This window comes from Biomphalaria glabrata, chromosome 5 (genome assembly GCF_947242115.1).
Source record: "Biomphalaria glabrata chromosome 5, xgBioGlab47.1, whole genome shotgun sequence".
NCBI classification, from domain to species: Eukaryota; Metazoa; Mollusca; class Gastropoda; family Planorbidae; genus Biomphalaria; species Biomphalaria glabrata.
Genome location: NC_074715.1, coordinates 11081737 through 11101785, shown reverse-complemented (window position 1 = coordinate 11101785; position 20049 = coordinate 11081737). Strand labels below are relative to the sequence as shown.

At 37.9% G+C, this 20049-nt stretch overlaps 2 protein-coding genes across 3 annotated transcripts; one reads left to right on the top strand and one right to left on the bottom strand.

The window, feature by feature from the left end:
* The first annotated feature begins 2212 nt into the window (after positions 1-2212).
* LOC106069244 (uncharacterized) lies at positions 2213-8245 on the top strand. Its single transcript, XM_056031349.1, has 3 exons — positions 2213-3013; positions 4023-4124; positions 5856-8245. Exons 1-3 carry the CDS (start codon positions 2790-2792, stop codon positions 6823-6825), a joined length of 1296 nt encoding a protein of 431 aa, XP_055887324.1. The 5' UTR covers positions 2213-2789; the 3' UTR covers positions 6826-8245.
* A 2351-nt stretch (positions 8246-10596) lies between these two features.
* LOC106069245 (uncharacterized) lies at positions 10597-18663 on the bottom strand. 2 transcript variants are annotated; one of them, XM_013228864.2, is made up of 2 exons: positions 18437-18663; positions 10597-13642 (listed from the first exon to the last, which is right to left on the bottom strand). In XM_013228864.2, exons 1-2 carry the CDS (start codon positions 18451-18453, stop codon positions 13243-13245), a joined length of 417 nt encoding a protein of 138 aa, XP_013084318.2. In that variant the 5' UTR covers positions 18454-18663; the 3' UTR covers positions 10597-13242. The 2 variants fall into 2 exon arrangements, with proteins under 2 accessions (XP_013084318.2, XP_013084319.2); XM_013228865.2 differs by lacking the exon at positions 18437-18663 and adding an exon at positions 15263-15534.
* Positions 18664-20049: the final 1386 nt, after the last annotated feature.

The window sequence follows — 20049 nt, the reverse complement described above, 5'->3', positions numbered from 1 at the left end:
ATTGTCTTTTGTTTCTGTATGTAGGCTATACAATATGGCTATCGGTCTAATTTTCTAAAATTGTCTTTTGTTTCTGTGTGTAGGCTATACAATAAGGCTATCGGTCTAATTTTCTAAAATTGTCTTTTGTTTCTGTGTGTAGGCTATACAATATGGCTATCGGTCTAATTTTCTAAAATTGTCTTTTGTTTCTGTGTGTAGGCTATACAATAAGGCTATCGGTCTAATTTTCTAAAATTGTCTTTTGTTTCTGTATGTAGGCTATACAATATGGCTATCGGTCTAATTTTCTAAAATTGTCTTTTGTTTCTGTGTGTAGGCTATACAATAAGGCTATCGGTCTAATTTTCTAAAATTGTCTTTTGTTTCTGTGTGTAGGCTATACAATAATGCATTAGGTCTTACTTTTATTGTACCCACCTTATAACACCTCCATCTGTCTGGTACCAATGTTGAACACGTTAGTTCTCCCTCTTTCCAGTCTCTGAGAAACTTTGCACAATTATTCATTGTCCCTGGCAACAAGTGAATCCATAACAAAATTAACCAAACAGCTAATTAATAAGTGCTAATGTAATACTTTTTGGTTTATATAGAAGAAGGAAGATAAATCTTGTAGTATTAAGATACAGCATAAATTTTGCGGTTCTTTCTCTTATATAATCTTTGTATTTTTAAAGTTTATATATATATATATATATATTTAGCTTGTTCTTTTATGTAACACTGTTGCCCTTCAGAACTAAATAAGAGGCAGGTGAAAGTGTAGACCTACATGATGACAAACTGACATAACTAGTGCAATGAAAACTGTTATCCTCCCTTACATTTTTTTTTACCTTCCCATTTCACTCCATATTAAAAGATTCATCGTGGCCAGTCCTCTGCAGGTAAAATCTGGACATGTCTACATGTGTAGTAGGTCAGGCCTGTGCTGTCAGTCGATTTGACAAACAATTTGAGTGTCTACCGCGTGGGCTTGTAAGTGTGTACGCGTGTAAACACACGGGGGGACTGTGTAAATGTCCTATTTCAAATGTCCTTCCATTTAAAAACCAGAGAAAACAAAACGTATTAGGGGAATGGGGATGCAAACAGCCTTTGACCTAATTTTAAACAGTTCATTGATCATATTAGGGTCAAAGTGTTGAGCACATTGCTTACCCAAAGAGTACACATACGAGATGTGATTGTGGTATGTTTATTAGTTCTTGTGTAGTAATACAATCTACATGTATTATAGAGTAACTTAAAGTTTGATTGTTTAAAATCTATAATCTACAACTGTTTCATATTCTCGTGGACTTAGTTCAAGTTCCCTTAGTGTTCTTGTTGTTCCCTACAGGATAAAAGTGCCCAAAGGATAGTGTTGTGACCTGTAGGATAAAAGTGCCCAAAGGATAGTGTTGTTCCCTACAGGATAAAAGTGCCCAAAGGATAGTGTTGTGACCTGTAGGATAAAAGTGCCCAAAGGATAGTGTTGTTCCCTACAGGATAAAAGTGCCCAAAGGATAGTGTTGTTCCCTACAGGATAAAAGTGCCCAAAGGATAGTGTTGTTCCCTACAGGGTAAAAGTGCCCAAAGGATAGTGTTGTTCCCTACAGGATAAAAGTGCTCAAAGGATAGTGTTGTGACTTGTAAGTGTTCAGACCTACCTTCAGGAATGAAGATTACTACGGCCTGGCTCAAACCTTCTGTATTAGAGCTAGGGGTGAGGGCTAGGGGTGAGAGGTGGCTGGGTTCGGACTCAGAACCATCTTGACGACAGCCCGAAGCGCATACCCAAAAATGGCCAGGCAACCACCATCTAATCACTACAAGGCATTGGTTTCAGTGCCGGATTTAAGTCAGGGCAGGCGGGGATGCCTCCTCAAAAGAATGGGTCTTATACTAAATAGACTTTAAAAGTCTCAAAATCTAGACGGTTTATCAAACGTTTACCTTTTTTCCCCCGAACTGTTTCATAGAAAACGTTAATTGGGTCTCTACATAGATCCTGCTCCGTGGCCTCACCGTACTTCAATATGGACCTGATCATTTTAAGTCATAGATAACTTTCATAGAAAGGCCTACTTCTCTATATAATGTATAAATATATATAACAAAATTCACAATTCGGATAAAAAAAGGGGTGGGGGGGGAGGGAGGTTTAGACACTGTAGGAGACAGGGCTGTTTTTATGCCATCATACAAAGCTTTGCTGTTGTCTGAGGTTAGACTTTATTGTAGATGAATTCTGTTGTAGGTGACACCAAGAAGTTATTTTATCATTTCACATGTTTCGGCTTTTTTTTATCTTCTTGTCTTATCTTTCAGAAATGAATATTATCACAACTTAGCCTAAACCTTCCTGGGGAGGGGGACGTTCGAACCCGCGACCTTCCAGACGACAGTCCAGAACGCATACCACAGGATCAGGCAACCATCCTCACTGCTTAGAAATTAGTTTTGCTTCTTTATTAGCAATTTTGGAATGCTTGTAGAGATTTAAGGCTAGCGTTGGCTTTGTGAGGCAGGTGTGACCTCTTTTTTTTTTGTCTATGTAAGTTTCCATCTGTGTATATTTCGCCTCTGCACCTTATGCCTACATTATTTATAACATCTTGCCTGTCACGGCATTGTCACGTGACTTGCATTTCTGGATTTGAAAAACATTGTAATAAATGTTATGCAACAACCAGATCCTAATTTTAAAACACTCTTTAACAAGGTAAACTAGTGGAGAGCTCTGTGAAGGGAGGATACCACAATTATATCTAACATTTATTTTCGAACATTAACGACCGGACATGCATATCTCGCTTACGGCTGAGGTGGCGCCTTGCAACCGTACTGACGTCATAGCGGTCCTCGCCAACATAACGTCAGGGGCGCAGGACGACGAGAAGAGAAAGGCGTACGATCATGAGGGCGCCATGGAGTTCATCGTAGCCACTCTGTTGGTTTACTGCCTCCTGGGGATATCTGGTCTACTTCTTCTGAGGGTCAGGCGGCGAGCTTCCAGAAGTCAAAGGTAAGGAGTCAGTGATTCAATTAATTGTCTTCATTTATGTACTGAGCGATCGGCACCCTAAAATGACAATAGTGTTTATTTTTCATGAAAAATGTGTTACTTTTCAGGAGATTTTCATACGTTCAGGAGATTTCCAGTACTTTTCCGTATATTTTGCAATTTTAGAAGATTTCCAGTACTTTTCCGTATATTTTGCAATTTTAGAAGATTTCCAGTACTTTTCCGTATATTTTGCAATTTTAGATTTCCAGTACTTTTCCGTAAATTTGTAATATCGGTAGATTTTCAGAAGGCCCTTGAAAATATAAGGCCGCAAAACACTGTCAATTTATAATGGTTTAAATAAATGAGAAATGGATGAGCTCTCATCCAAATCACAAGAAAGATGACGCTTACTATAAGCTATCCCGATAAGACCAACGTCTAATCTTTCGACTCAGGACCGGACACAACAGAATGCGACAACACATGTACCGGAAGCTCAAAATTGGAACCAGTGAAATCTGCCCATGTGGAGTATCACCAGAGAATGCCGACCACGTCCTCCAAAACTGCTCTCTTTACCAAGAGGCCCGTATAAGACATTGACCCCAAATCACCCCAATAGAAAGAAAACTATATGGAGAACTTCCTGATTTGGAAACCACTGCGCAATTCATCTTATGTATTGGTCTAGTCATCTGAACACTCCAACATAACAATGAGAACGATGAAGAAGAAGAAATATAATGGTTTTATTTAATAATTTTCACCTAGAATTAACGCGGGCCTATTAAAGTGCCTAATGCCGACCCTGCTATCAGATACCTCTTCCCACCCATCCATACTAAAGAGTTTGCACCAGGAGGCAATGAAGCATACAATAGAGCCATGGAGATAATAATAATAGTAATAATAACTTTAATAATTAATGCCCTTTACATCGTAATGGAATGTGACTAAGGGAATCACTATAACAGTGTCTTGAGTGTTAGAGGATTTAAGCTCAGTCTTGTCTGTTTTCTTTCAGGACTGTCACTCTAAGGGAAGAGCACATTCAAGAATACATCAAACACGCTGATGAGCTCCGACTGTCCGGATACAGAGATAAACTCATGATTGAAACCCGCAGGTAAGTCATTATGGGTACATTGAAGCTACTCTTACGGACATGGCGGTACATTATAGGCGCATGAGAGGTTTCCCTTGGGGTGATCCATCCTCCATTATCGACTCTTTGAATCATTCGGATCGCGAGACTGAGGCTGGGAACGTTTGCTTCTATATCCTTCAAGAGAGAACCGGAAATAGTTTTTTTTTCTCTTCCTGTTCAAAGTGAAGTTTTTATAATGTCGATCAAGGTGTCCTAGCTCCACTCAGTAAAATACATCCGAAATCGTAGACAATAAAATATGAACATAACTAGGAGAAGATGTAATATTGTTCAGAGGCTTGTTGGATATTTTTTTTTACAAAACTTATATCAACTCATTCTGTTACTATGTCTGTTTGTCTGTCTGTCTGGTAAAAAGATCGTACACATTATTTCTCCCACAGCCAGCAGATAACTATGTCAACCTCTATTTTCATACACAATTTACTAGCCAGGTGGTTAGAATGTCGGCTTAAGAAAGCTTGAGACATGAGTTCAAATTCATGTCTCCCCCCCCCCCTTTTTTGAATGTCTTTATGGTAAAATGTACCTAGATATCTCTTTCTCCCCCCCCCCCTTTTCCCTTTCCCAACTGGTCCAGATAAGCGATAGGACCATAGGGTGTTGAGAAAGCTAAAAGCATGAGATAGAGCTATACAAAGGCAATGGGAAAAAAATATTTCTAATTGCACAGATTGATTGTTGTTGGTCTGGATATACTACAATCCTAAGAACTCATCCAAACTAATTGAAACAACTAAACTTCGTTAAAGCTTTTTTTTTTTTTTTTTTTTTTCTATTTTTTTTTTTTTTTTTTTTTTCTTTTCTAAAAAAGGAAACCTCAGAATTTGCGCTATTCAGGTTTAGCTTTATCATCATAGGAATCCTTGGGCTTTATGCCTCTTTTCTTTGCCTCTTTTTTTGGGTTTTATATGCCTCTTTTATGGGCCATCTTGCCTCTTTTGTGGGCTTTTTTTTTTTTTTTTTTTTTTAATATGTTTTTATTTGTAAGTTATCAAAATATTTTATTAACCATGACCACGATGTCCCAACGTGTTGTGTCTTGCATTTTTACATTACAAGTTGTTGTCTTAATCCAGGTCTCCAAAGCTTGAATATTTACTCAAAAGTAAAGTAGCAATTATACATAAAACACTGAACCATAATCTTCAAATACAAAAATAAAATTTAATAAAATATTCATAAAGACACAAAGATAGCCAAAACATGCATGTTCCATATGCTAGGACAAATTTGTACAAATGCTCATTCTTCCCTAGTTTTATTAGAGCATGGAATGGGTTGCCTGAGCTAGCCAGGAAAACCATTGACTTGGCAGAATTTAAGTCATTGGTTAATATGCATGACTGAATAACGTCTGTATTATTTAAGATAAGATAAGATAATGCTCTCGAAGCTTGTTGATGACTATCATATTTACGAAAGTCCAGCGCAATGAATGAAGTTAATTTTGAAAAGTGCTCTAGAACTAGTTTTTTAACACTAACAAGTCCAAAACTGTGTATTCTAACAAAGAATTCATAAGGTTTAGTTGTTTTTTTTAATTCTAAAAGTCTACAACCGTGTATTGTAAATTCCCTAAATCTAGTTGCTTTTTAACACTAACAAGTCTGTATGTGTATTCAAACAGAAAATTCCCTAGATCTAGTTTTTTAACACTTACAATTGTAAAACTGTGTTTTCTAACAGAATGATGTCACAGATTGAGACGATAGAGCGAAGAAAAAGTGAAACAACCAATGCTTTTGAAGTGAGTTTCCAGGAAGAGTGCTCTGCCCTTAACAGCTACACTTACGATGCTGCCGTCTCTTACCATCAGATCGCCAGGCCAAAGTTCGACTTGGGAGACCCTGGATCTTCCCCAACGGATACGACGCCCCTGATCAAGACGGGGAGGGGAGAAGAAGTTCCGGGGGAGGAGGATTCTTCCAACGACGACATGACTTCTTTGAATTGCGGATCTTCATCCCGGGAGTTCCATGACTATAACAAGGCAAGAAGAACAGACATTCTGGAGCAAGTCATTGGCGAAGATGGAGAACTGAATGGAATGGGTATCTCCGACGAGATCAATGATATGGATTCTGAAATAACTCTAGTTAATGACAATGCTTGTAGGATGGACCATAGTGTCAGCCAAAACACATTTTCACCAATGGACCATGATGTCAGCCAGAACAAATTTTCACCAATCGACCATGGTGTCAGCCAGAACACATTTTCACCAATCGACCATGGTGTCAGCCAGAACACATTTTCACCAATCGACCATGGTGTCAGCCAGAACACATTTTCACCAATCGACCATGGTGTCAGCCAGAACACATTTTCACCAATCGACCATGGTGTCAGCCAGAACACATTTTCACCAATGGACCATGATGTCAGCCAGAACAAATTTTCACCAATCGACCATGGTGTCAGCCAGAACAAATTTTCACCAATCGACCATGGTGTCAGCCAAAACACATTTTCACCAATGGATCATGGTGTCAGCCAGAACACATTTTCACCAATGGATCATGGTGTCAGCCAGAACACATTTTCACCAATCGACCATGGTGTCAGCCAAAACACATTTTTAAACAATAACACAAACAACCTAAACACAATGTCACGACCCAGAAGAGTTAACTTCCTGGCCGTTGACCAGACCTAGCACATGTTTAAATCTCTTCGTTATCTGATATCTTTACACGCCTTATCGAACACGTATTCACATCGAACCTGCCCTTTCAGTGCCGGCTTAAGCATGGCATAATGTGTGGAACATACTGTCCTGAATTGAACTGAACGATACATCGATCTAGCCGGTTGATGCGTGTTACCACTGTAAGGTCGATACAAATGACAGACAACTGTAAACACAAACTGTAAAGTAAAATAATTCAAAGCATTTCTTCGACCATCAATACGCTTATGGAGAACTAGCTTAACCTATTAGTTTCATAAGATAAGTGCCTTGTATCTAAGAACTGTAAAAAAATGCGTTATGCCTACAATGATTATTTGATGTTGTCGTGCAATTTTGTTGTGCATATAAAATGTAGAGTTTAATAAAACAGGAAATGACGTCATGTTACGTTAACTTTATATATTTCCTATGTTTAAATAAAATATCTACATAACATAATGAAAAGGAATCGTCTTGAAGTCCAAAGTGTAAGAGAAAGAACAAGTATTCTTACGCGGTTACCAACTTGATTGGAATCTGCGAGGAAGGAGGACATTTAAATAGAAAAAAATAGTTCCCCTTTCAGAACTTGTGTTCTACAGGTCAGATGATGTAAAGGTCATCTGTTTCTGTGGCCCACGGTTATCGAGGGTGTCATGTGGCCAGCACAACGACCAACCACCTTTACCTTTGTCTAACTAATGTCAGGTACCCATTTGTATTTCTTATACATCTTCTACATTTGGTTCTTCTTCTTCTAGCCAGCTTTATTGCTGCTGAGCTGTGAGCTCTTTTGCAGACTGTGCCAAGGAAAAAAAAGTGTGCTGTTTTCTGCAGTTGTTCAACACTGCCGTACAGAGTGTTGGTTATGTTGGGCTGTAGTGGAAGTGGGGTCTGCCTAAGGTGGATTAGGGAGGGGCATTCATAGAGGATATGGTTTACAGTTTCAAAGGGGTGGGCGCAGTGTCTGCAAAGGGGGAGTTGTGTGGAGTTAAAATGTCTAAAAGAGGAAGACTTGCAATAAAGATTTAATTTTAACTGGAAGTTTCAATACATTTGTAATACAATTCACAGAGAGACACTGATAGAGGCACATTCCTCGTTCCATAAGCTAGGACAAATTTGTGTAAATGCTTTTCTTCCCTAGTGCTAGTAGAGCATGGAAAACCAGTGACTTAGCAGAAATTAGGTCACTGGTTAATATGCATAACTAAATGCATGACGGGTAGAATGCAATCATCTTTTTTTGAATTAACGTCTGTATTATATAAGATGGGATATGGTACTTAATTCAGGGGACAAAAATGTGATATTCGTAGTTAAAAGTTACAGGTCTGAGGTTATCTCCCATGTGGTAAATAAAAGCTTTTATGATATTGATCTTAATATGATACAATAAAAAAAAAAATAAAAACATTAACACAACATGGATACTCTGTATGGGTGTTGTTGTTTTTTTGTTTGTTTGTTCTCATGTGCTTTATCTGAGTAATGTAATGTTTGAGTAGTAGTCTCAATCGGAGAAGCACTAGAGTCACGCGAAGAACAGTAACCTTTATTAACGAGAAACTGCCAGACAACCTTTTTTAATTCATTATTCTAGCCCCCTAACAACATGGATAAGAGTTTTGTCCAACCAGGATATCTCAGCATGAATAAAGATAGTTTTTACATAAATAAATTAGTTAAAGGCAGATAACTCATTAATTTTATTTTTGTACTCGTTTTATTTCGTTTGCTTCCCTTGAACTAGAACTGATGCGCAAATAAAATGTTCGTGTCAGCTTTTAACAGAAATGCCGCTAATGTCAGAATTTTATAGCTTTCACATGGGCCTTTAATGACAAGATACACGCAAACAGTGGCGTAGCATTCGACGTCATGACATTAGATAATGGTGTAATATTTAATGTAAAAACATATTTCGGACAATCATTTTGGGGCCCTCGTCATGTGGGAGCCCTGGGGGGGGGGGGGTTCCAATTTGGACCCCCTCCTCCAACCCTAGCTACGCCACTGCACGCAGAAGTAAATCGAATATAGTTATGTGTCTCATAGAATATAAGCGTGACATACCTTTCGTAAACGTAGATATATTCTATTATGCCCCAGTAACGGCTTCACTACCACTCGGTCTTTCGATTTTGGACCCCCCCCTCCCCCCACCCTAGCTACGCCACTGTATTAGTCACATCTCCATGACACTGATGTCTCCTCAGGTGTGTAATTGAGCTCTTCGCTTTGATTGTTGATCCAACCGAAACCCCTAGTTATAGAAGGCCTTAACACTGACCTGCAACGTCACAACCTATGGGCAGTTTAGACCAATAACTCGTTGCTGCGTCGTAGAGACCTGTGACATGGCAATAAGCTATTGGTCTAAACTGCCCATAGGATGTGACGTTGCATATCAGTGTTCAGGCCTTCTGTAACGATTGGTCTCGATGCAACTCGACAGTCCCAAATCTAGGTCATGTTTGTTTTTTTGTTTAATGTTTGGCACGTTCCTTCAGGGCTGAAGATAACTGTATCCTACACCAAATCTCCCGCAGAACGGCCGGGGAAGGCTGCGTTTGAATCCAGGACCATCGAGACGACAGTCCAGAGCGCATAATACACCACCAGGCAGGCATCCAGCTATATAATAATACACAGTGGAAGATACTTGGCAGCATAACAAACAGCTAGTGAACTAAACAAACAACAATATCAGCATTCCAATTAGATTACAAGCATTTTATTGACACAAAGACTAGAGTCATGAAAGAACATACTTCAAAGTTTTAATTATAATAACAAAAAAAAAGAAACACGATTAACAACTATTACTAATGTAATTTTTTTAAAAGTAAAGTTCCCCTTTCAGACCTTTGCTATCCATAGGGCAAATGATGTAACGGTCATCTGTTTCTGTGGAACACGGTTAGCGAAGGTGTCACGTGGCCAGCCTTTACTTTTCCCTAATTAATGTCAGGTACCCATTAGAGGCGCCCTAAAGATCCGAAATTAAAAGTCCTCATCTTCACCGGGATTCGAACCCGGGAACCTGGGTTCGGAAGCACAAGCGCTATATCACTTAGCCACTGCGCCTCTGATGTAGCTAACATACGTAACATATGTCCACTCCAAACACATTGTGATAGAATATGGAAATGATAACAATTTTAAGATAAGTGATATATTAGTGTCATTTAATGTGCCTAAATAGCTTCTTGCTAAATGAGATGTAGTCCACTACGTCTAAGTCCTCATTGGGGCACTGTTAAGGGGAAAAACAATTTCCATTCCCTTTAACGAATCTTGGACTTAGTAATCTCATGTGGCCAGCACAACGACCAAGAGCTTTTCCTTTCCCTAACTTATATCAGGTGCCCATTAAAATGGCCACTCAGCCCCCCCCCCCCTTTCCAGACTCTTGTTAAGAGAAGCAATACATTGTTGATTCCCTTTAACAAATCCTGATCCTAGTAGTGCGGTGGCTGAGCGGTAAAGCGCTTGGCTTCTAAACCGGGGGTCCCTTGTTCGAATCCTGGTGAAGACTGGGATTTTTAATTTCGGGATCTTTTGGGTGCCTCTGAGTCCACCCAGCTCTAATGGGTACCCGACATTAGTTGGGGAAAAGTAAAGGCGGTTGGTCGTTGTGCTGGCCACCTGACACCCTCGTTGACCGCTGGCCACTGATAGATGACCTTTACATCATCTGCCCTATAGACCACAAGGTCTGAAAAGGAACTTTACTTTACTTTATAAATTCACGAGTGATAAAATAATGATAACAAGTATTATTAAAATCTAATTCATTAATATTTCGCATTTAACAAGCATTCGGTTAAAAGCAAGATAGACTTTAAAAGGAAACATATATGAAAGACGTCAAAAGATGGCTAATGATATTTACAAGCATAGAGTACGACATCATTAAGCTAAGAAATACCCAAAACACAGCATTATCCTATACAGTCGAGTCCACTTAATAGGAACATCGGTTATTGGGAGCAGCCGCTGATTCGAATCGACTCCTAAAGCAAACTAGTCTTGCAATGCATGTTCGTGCAATTGGAACAACCGGCTTATAGGACAAAAATGATCGCGTCCCGAGTGTTCCAATTAACTGCAATCGACTGTGAATGTGTACTCCGCTGTCAGACTCTTGACTTATATTTACATATTCATCCACCGTACCAATGTACACTCAGAGCAGACAGGTACACATTGAAACACACACCTGGACACACACACACGCACACACACATACTCACACAAAACTTAACTCTATGTACAATTTTGGTTCCGCTGTTACAAAGTCATCTTGATGAGCAAGCAAGAATGATGAAGACAAGAATATGAATAAAGTATATAACATTTTAAATCTTGTCAAACCTTTACGACCCTCATTTACAATTTACATCCTATATAATAGATATAAATAATCCAAAGCTCTCTCCTATTTATATAAAGGCTGTTCTTTGGTCGCCCCCTTTATTTCCTTACCCCCCCTCCCCCTTAAAAAAAAAGATGACACAAAAAATACGTTTCGTTTTGGCTCAAAGCTTGCAATAGACCGTCTGCTCCATGTGCCCGCGACTCCTGCTCGATATAAGTGATAAAAAAAAAAAAGGTTAGGTGGGTTGCCATGTAGCAAGCACAATGGCTAATTGCCCTTTTATACTATTGCATAAAGGTGTTAAATGCCCCCACAAAAGGCAGTAGATCAGATTTGATAGAGACTGTTTAATCACGCGAAAATAATGTGTAAGTAAGAATTGACTACAAGGTGGCCACACTTGGTCATCATTGCGGGCTTTTTTTTCAGTACACGGACCAAAAGTTTGGAAATCATTCCCCATTGATGTCAGACAGACAACATGCTACACTACATTCAAGAAAAACATTAAGACTTATCTGTTTAAAACTTTCTTCAGATTTGTTTGTCATTTTAGCTGTCGTGACTATGTTTGTAATCATCACAGCGCCTTGAGCCTATATCAGGTTTGTTAACAGCGCTCTATAAATTAAATTATTATTATTACTATTATTATTATTAAAAATGCACTCATCTTAATTCATCAGACTCAAAGACAATGCATAATATAAGTTTAAGAATACTCATAAACGAGGGCTTAATATTTTGGAAGCCTTTCCCTGCATCTAAATGATACTCATTACCTTGAATGCTCTTTACACTGCCTACAGTTTTAATTGCCAATGCCTAGGTAAGGTATTATGGTTTGTAACAATCATAAGGCCTACAGCCCCAGAGGCGTGATGTCGTACGGTATATGTAGTCTATGCTAACGGCTCGCTGGCCCGCGAATGGCACTCGCCCGGGGCCCCGCGTACTGCTAAGGTCACTTCTGGTTCAAACAGCAACATATCGAAGGTATATTAATACCAAAATGTGTCATCGGAGATTTTCATACATGGGAGATAGACAGCAGGCTTTCTGGTGTATCTGGTGTCAAAACGTAAGTGTGAAGAAGTGAATAATTGATAATCTGCCCATGTGTCACCAGAGAATGCTGACCGTGCCATTAAAAACGGCATTCTTTACCAAGAGGCCCGAACAAGACGCTGCCCCCCCCCCCCAAAAAAAAAAAACCTCTATAGAAAGAAAACTATACGGAGAGCTCCCTGATTTGGAAACCACTGCGCAGGTCATCTCATATTTTGGTTTAGTGACAGTCATATGAACGCTCCAACATAATAATGAGAACGAAGAAGAAGAAAAAAGAAGGTCAACGAATCACATGAATAAATCATATAATAATTTGTGCACACTTTTCATCCCTGTTGAATCAAATCTGTTTGTAAGCTCTTTTGTTAAGCTCTGTTGCTTGCAGCGCTAAGAAATAATTATTATTTAACTTGACATTTGCTTACTTTGTCTATTTCCAACGTTTCTCCAAATATTCCTGTTTTTATTATCTTACATTTTTCTTTACTTAGTCCTCACATTTATCAATATCACTTTCTCTTTTTTTTTTTTTCACACATTTCTGTATTATACTACTTAAACATTGTCAATTTAAAACTTGTAAAGAAAACAAAGATGCGATCAAATTATAGTGAAAATCCCAAATACATTTGAAGCAGTACCTAAGAAATGTATCGCATATACTGAGCATGGAAGATTTTCATACAATGCGTAAAACCTATAAATAGAACTTTTTGGTGTATCCGGTGTACAAAGTAATGAAAGTGTTGACAAACTATGGGTTTTTTTTTAAATTACATATTAAAACGTTAGCACATTTAGTATTAGAATGAGATTTTTTAAATTCTTCGTTTGTGACTTTTTAGTTGGCAATCTTTAAATTCAATACAGCGTCCTTGATATTGTTTAGTTTATCGTGAAAGTCTCCATATAGAATTCAGGTATAAAGGTTTTACCGCCATCACACTCTACATCAGACTGGGCACTGTTGCGTCTTCCACTAATCTTTGGGCGAAGTTCTTTATAATCCCAAGGCACGAGACCTTCTCGCTGCGGCTCGCGATGGCGCAGATAAGAAAGTTCAGGCTCTGGTAGGCCACGAAGAGGTCCTGGCCAGCGTGGCCGATCAAAGTGTTCCGGTCGACGTTCATGCAGCTGAACTTGTTGCCCAGAAAGAATAGGCCATAGATACTGCAGTGGACACTGGACAGTGATTTGAGGACCGCGATGCCGTCTTCTTCCGAGAGCATGTTGCCCGATGTTTCAGCTATTTTAGAACCTTTCAAGTCGTAGATGACCGCGACCTTCAGCTGACCTTCTGACTTGAGATTCTCAATGATTTCACTCCATGTCATGAGTTCCAGCATGCTGAAATAGAAATGATGAAATTTAGTTATAAAAATCGAAATGGTTAAAAGTGTAAGATTTGTGTTAAAACATTAGTTATCATATTTAATATTTTTGTCCGTACCGCTAGAATTTTGTGGCTCATTAGGCAAAAGAAAATCACCTAAAACAGTCAAAGCCATTCTTGGAAATGTTGGGGGCATTGTGCCAATAAGCTATAGAGACATCATTATTATAGGCCCCGCTATTTCATACCCATGCACTGTGAACTCTCCCGGGTGGGTCCAGAGCGGAGCCACAGACACCAAACCATTTCCTGCTTTCTAAGCTGCAGAAGATCATTGCTGAGCATATGCACATAATACCATTACAAAAAAATAAATAAATTGATTGATGGGTTTCGAATCGTAAGTTTCGGAGCTACTAGAAAGCGGTGCCTAATGTTTTCTGCACTCTTAACTTTATAAATTCATCATCTTGGCGCCGACAAAGCACTTTTTATTCTAGTAAGAGTGGGAAGTTCAAATAAAGTTGCATTTAAAAAAGGAGATGACAAAAGGCTTCAGACAATCGAGTCATAGACAATTCATGTTTCGTTATGGGTTGAACTGTTCATGAATAAGCCTCGTCTGTTTTGTTCACGCAAAAGATATATAGACTTAAAAGAAGAAAAATATTATAAATAAAATAATTGAAAAAAAAAAAAGAACACAACAACCTAAGATTATCTAAGAAAAAGAACTCCACATTTACAGTCATACGTCTCAATACTGTGAGATTTATTTCACTTTTTCGATATCAGATAAAATTAATTAATTACCACTAGTTAACTAAATAATCGATATTTTGATTATTTTGATTGATTAATTGATTGATTAATGTTTTGCTATGAACAATGAAATAACGTGTTCGAAATGTGTACCAGAAAAACAGTCAGTTGATATAGGTCAGCTTTGTAAAACAAGTTGGGCAGACTGTAGAATCGCATTGACCGTAGATCTATTAACCACTCGAAAAAAAAAGTATTAAAGGTCTTACTGAAAATATTTTTATATTTTTTACCTTTTTCTAATATGCGAAGTGTTCCGTTAAGGAAAACGTTTGGGAACCACTGGGCTAGGATGTAATTATCTTCAAATCTGAAAGAGCACCCGAGACATGTGAAATGACGTAGACTTAATTTTATACTTAGAGAATAATCCTTATAGTTAGAGTATAGTCCTTATAGTTAGAGAATAATCCTTATAGTTAGAGTATAGTCCTTATACTTAGAGAATAATCCTTATAGTTAGAGTATAGTCCTTATAGTTAGAGAATAATCCTTATAGTTAGAGAATAGTCCTTATAGTTAGAGAATAATCCTTATAGTTAGAGAATAGTCCTTATAGTTAGAGAATAATCCTTATAGTTAGAGAATAATCCTTATAGTTAGAGAATAGTCCTTATAGTTAGAGAATAGTCCTTATAGTTAGAGAATAATCCTTATAGTTAGAGAATAATCCTTATAGTTAGAGAATAATCCTTATAGTTAGAGAATAATCCTATTCGTTTGTGAATATGTGTGTGTGTGTGCAGTAAAAATTAATGGGGCCTAAACATCATAGAACTAAGAATAAAATTAAAGACAAAGTTACACTCTACCTCGACTCCATAATACTGAATATAAAAAGTAGACCAGTCAAAACACCACATCTGTACCACAAGGCTTAGCTTGATACTACAGTGTAGCCCTTCTATAACATATATACAATTATCTTGAAGATCTTGTCTGAATTAGCTTCGGGCTAAAACGAAAGTGTTGCAACGACCTGTTTGTTTCAAGCTCGAGTCGGCAAAAAATGTTGGTTTAACAACACAACTACTGTGCTAGGCGACTCCTGGCGATCCTTTACTGTCAAATACATCATACATAGTATACACACGGTACAGCGCACAGGCTGGTCTTTGTGTGTGTGTGTGTATTTGTGTGTGGTGTGTGTGTGGTGTTCGATTTTGTGAAGACGAGCATCTTTTCTTTGTCAGGTATTTTTTAAAAATAAGCTACATATGTATCACCCCTCCTCCCATTTCACCCCCCCCCCATAAATATCCTCCCATCTGTTCGTTCAGTCTGTTATGTCCTAGCTATCCATTATCACATCTATCCAACACCTTAATGATATTAGGCGAACCGCCTTCGCCCCTTTCCTCTCAATACTTATGCATTATTTAACAACTAACTTTCTTTAAACCGAATTTAAACAGCACTAACGGATTAATATTAATGTTAAATGTCACACTCAAGACGTGACGTAACCTCGGCAACTTGTAGCTCAATACCAGACCAAGGATTTCCGAAAACTAAAAATAGCGGCCCAGAAAATGCAAACATTTCTATTTAGACTGCAGCGGTTCTCAACCATTTATGCTCGGCGACCCCTTTTTACAATCCCCCACTCAGCCTCGACCCCCCCTACACACACATACAGCAATAGAAGAATAGACAATAACAATCCATATTTTCGATGGTCTTAGGCGACCCCTGGCAAATCGTCAATCGACCCCCAAGGGGGTCGTGACCCACAGGCTGAGAACCCTGATTTAGAGGAAGTTAGAAAAAGCAGTTTATTTGTGGCTCATTAGGCAAAAGAAAACTGTCCTTTCATAGAAAACTGTTTTCGTTACTGCTTATTATTTATACTAAATGTAGGAAGACCCACGTATGGTGACGAGAATAAAGAAATAATGACCCAAAGGCAGACCACTAATAAGATGGATTAATGATGTAGAGGCAGATCTACAACAACATGAGTTCGGGCATGGAGACGAAAAGCTCAAGAAAGATCTGAATGCAAAGATGCAGGCCAGAGCCCTTCATGGGCTGTAGCGCCACTGGCATGGTAGGATGTGTTGAAGCTGGCCAGAGTCCTCCATGGGCTGTAGCGCCACTGGGGTGGTAGGGTTTGTTGAATCAGGACAGAGTCCTCCATGGGCTGTAGCGCCACTGGGATGGTAGGATTTGTTGAAGCAGGCCAGAGTCCTCCATGGGCTGTAGCGCCACTGGGGTGGTAGGGTTTGTTGAAGCAGGCCAGAGTCCTCCATGGGCTGTAGCGCCACTGGGATGGTAGGGTTTGTTGAAGCAGGCCAGAGTCCTCCATGGGCTGTAGCGCCACTGGGATGGTAGGATGTGTTGAAGCAGGACAGAGTCCTGCATGGTCTGTAGCGTAGGATGTGTTGAAGCAGGCCAGAGTCCTGCATGGGCTGTAGCGCCACTGGGGTGGTAGAATTTGTTGAAGCAGGCCTGAGCCTTTTAGATATGATGAAACAATAGAAATAAATTGCACGATACATCATGGCTAGAACATTGGAATAAAGCATAAATGCTTTAACCGACGCGTGGTAACTATTGGAGATTTGCTCGATTAACTTAACTAAACGCTTAAAGGAACTCCCTTTTTTGCCAACTAAATTAAAATGAATTGAGCTATAAAGTTGACAATAGCTCAATGCGAAACAGTAGATCTTCCTTTCAAATCTCTTTTGCAACCGCTAGTTGACTACCCTGGTTCGGTGGATACCTGAGTGTTCAAGAGCTTGGCTTTCGAAACAGGGTTCCTGGGCTCGAATCTCGATGAAGACTGGGATTTTGAGCTTCTCGATTTTTAGGGCGCCACTGAGTGCACACAACTCTAAAGAGTACCCGACTATAGTTGGGGAAAGTAAGGACGGTTGGTCATTGTGTTGCCCACATGACACCCCGCTCGTTATCCGTTGGCCATAGAAACAGATCATCTGCCCTATAGACCGCATGGAACTTAGTTGACAGCCCATTTGTTTATATATAAGTTTTAAGCCAATGGCTGAAAGTCTAATGCCTTCTCCATATTAATATTATTTGTACTACAGACAGATAAAGCTTAGAAAATTTGATTCTCAACTGATAAAAAGTGCCCAAAATTATCATATCATATATCTTTATGTATCTTTATGTATCTTTATATATCTTTATATATCTTTATGTATCTTCATATGTCTTTATGTATCTTTGTATATCTTTATGTATCTTTATATATCTTTATGTATTTTTATATATCTTTATATATCTTTATGTATCTTTAGATATCTTTATATATCTTTATGTATCTTTAGATATCTTTATATATCTTTATGTATCTTTATATATCTTTATATATCTTCACATATCTTTATATATCTTTATGTATCTTTAGATATCTTTATATATCTTTATGTATCTTTAGATATCTGTATATATCTTTATGTATCTTTATATATCTTTATATATCTTCACATATCTTTATATCTTTATATATCTTCACATATCTTCACATATCTTTATATATCTTTATGTATCTTTATATATCTTTATATATCTTTATGTATCTTCACATATCTTTATATATCTTTATGTATTTTCATATGTCTTTATGTATCTTTATATATCTTTATGTATCTTTATATATCTTTAGATATTTTTATATATCTTTATGTATCTTTATATATCTTCATATATCTTTTATATATTCTTTATATACCTTTTTATATCTTTACATCTTTATATATCTTTGTATATCTTTATATATATCTTTATATATATCTTTAAAAAAACATTTTCAAGCCATAACATTTCAATGGTCTCAACGATGACTTAAAAATCCAGAAATTGAAAAGCGCCAGTCACCAGCGGGATTCAAACTCGAAATCCATTGGTTCACAAGCAAAACATTTTACCCCTCAGCCACCACGGCTCTTTACAGATTTATAAAGTTTATTAATTAGTTCTTGAATCCTAACGATAACGAATACGTTAACTCTCACCTTGAAGGTCTTGACATTCTAAGAAATCAGTTTGTTGACCTATGAACTTGATCCCCTTTTTAAAATGTACTCCTGGAATTGTTGTCAATCGCTGTGTCAGTACAGTCTCTATATAAATATAGAATCGAAACAAAAAGATGCTCTGATCTAGCAAGTACCAAACAGATTAACTTCTAGATTGATACATGACTACATGCCCTAGAGTACACAGATTCATGCCTCCAGGTAAAGGCAAAAATTGGGCCCGGAGGAGCAAATAGAACAGACCAATAGTTGCACATGTAGGAGGAGGAGGAGGGGGTGATATTAGTGTCCAGGTATGCTGTGGACAAACTCAGCACAGACACGCATGTGACGTCATAGCTGTTAGCTCAGAGCACACACTGCATTGAATGTGTAATTTGAAACGAAAGGGGACGGAAGAAGAGTTGACTCATTAAGTTCACGCAATGTATTCTTTCATTAATGAGACAAGATTGCTTGAAAGGGTGTTACTTTTTAAAATAGCAGGGCCGGTCTTAGACATAGGCAAACTAGGCAGCCCACAAGGGCCTCCGATTGGTGGGAGCCTCAAAACAATTTTTTTAAGAGAAGAAGCTTGTGCCCAATGTTATTGTTTGGATTCGGTTACACAAGCTTTTAAATAAAATTGTTTAATTTTACTTTTTAGATTTTTATTATTTATTTTTCTATTTTATTTGGAGCTACCAAAGTCATTTCGCCTAGGACCTCCAATGATCTATGGCCGGCCCTGAAAATAGTTTTCCCCTTGACAAGTTATTGTTAATAAAGAAATTTGGCAATAAAGTAAAACAAAAATATTGACACCTTAAATTAAATATTGTGATGAGGATCTAACCCAGTGATGGAAAAACTACGGCCCGGGAGACAACTTCGGTCCCCGTAAAGGTTTAATACGGCCCGCCACATGTTTTGAAATAATAATTTAAAAAGTACAATTACATACACAATTTAAGAATTCAAGTTTTCAATAACAGGTGAACTATGGGAGTAGTATTGTAAATTTTGATTTCTATGATACATTCAAAGTTGTTGACTCATTAGTAGAGTTTTATGAGTAGGTGTTCGTTTTAGGACGCACTTGAATCCACCCAGATCTACTGGGTACCTGACATTAGTTGGGAAAATGTAAAGGTGGTTGGTCGTTGTGCTGGCCACCTGACACCCTCGTTAACCTTTACATCATCTGCCTCATAGATCGCTTGGTCTAAAAGGGGAACGTTACTTCATAAAAAGAAAAACTTGTAATTGAAAATGTACTTATGTTTGATAAAATTTCATTATGAAAGATTTAAGCTTTAATAGAGAAACATACATTTAATTTTTTTTAATTATTATTTTAGTGCCCAATAATATATTTTTTAAAATTTTATTACTTTAAACGCCCAATATGGTTTGAATATTCCAGATCCATTAATGAATTCGATTCGGTCCGCCTCTGTGTCTGTATGATAACACAAACTCTCTTTGTAATCTTGTTCATATTGAAAAAAAAAACTTTCATTGTATTTTTTTATCTAACATTATTTAGCTTTTAAGAGTGAAATAATCGTTCTCTAAGATGCATAAAGAAGGTTTTTTTTTTAAAAGAT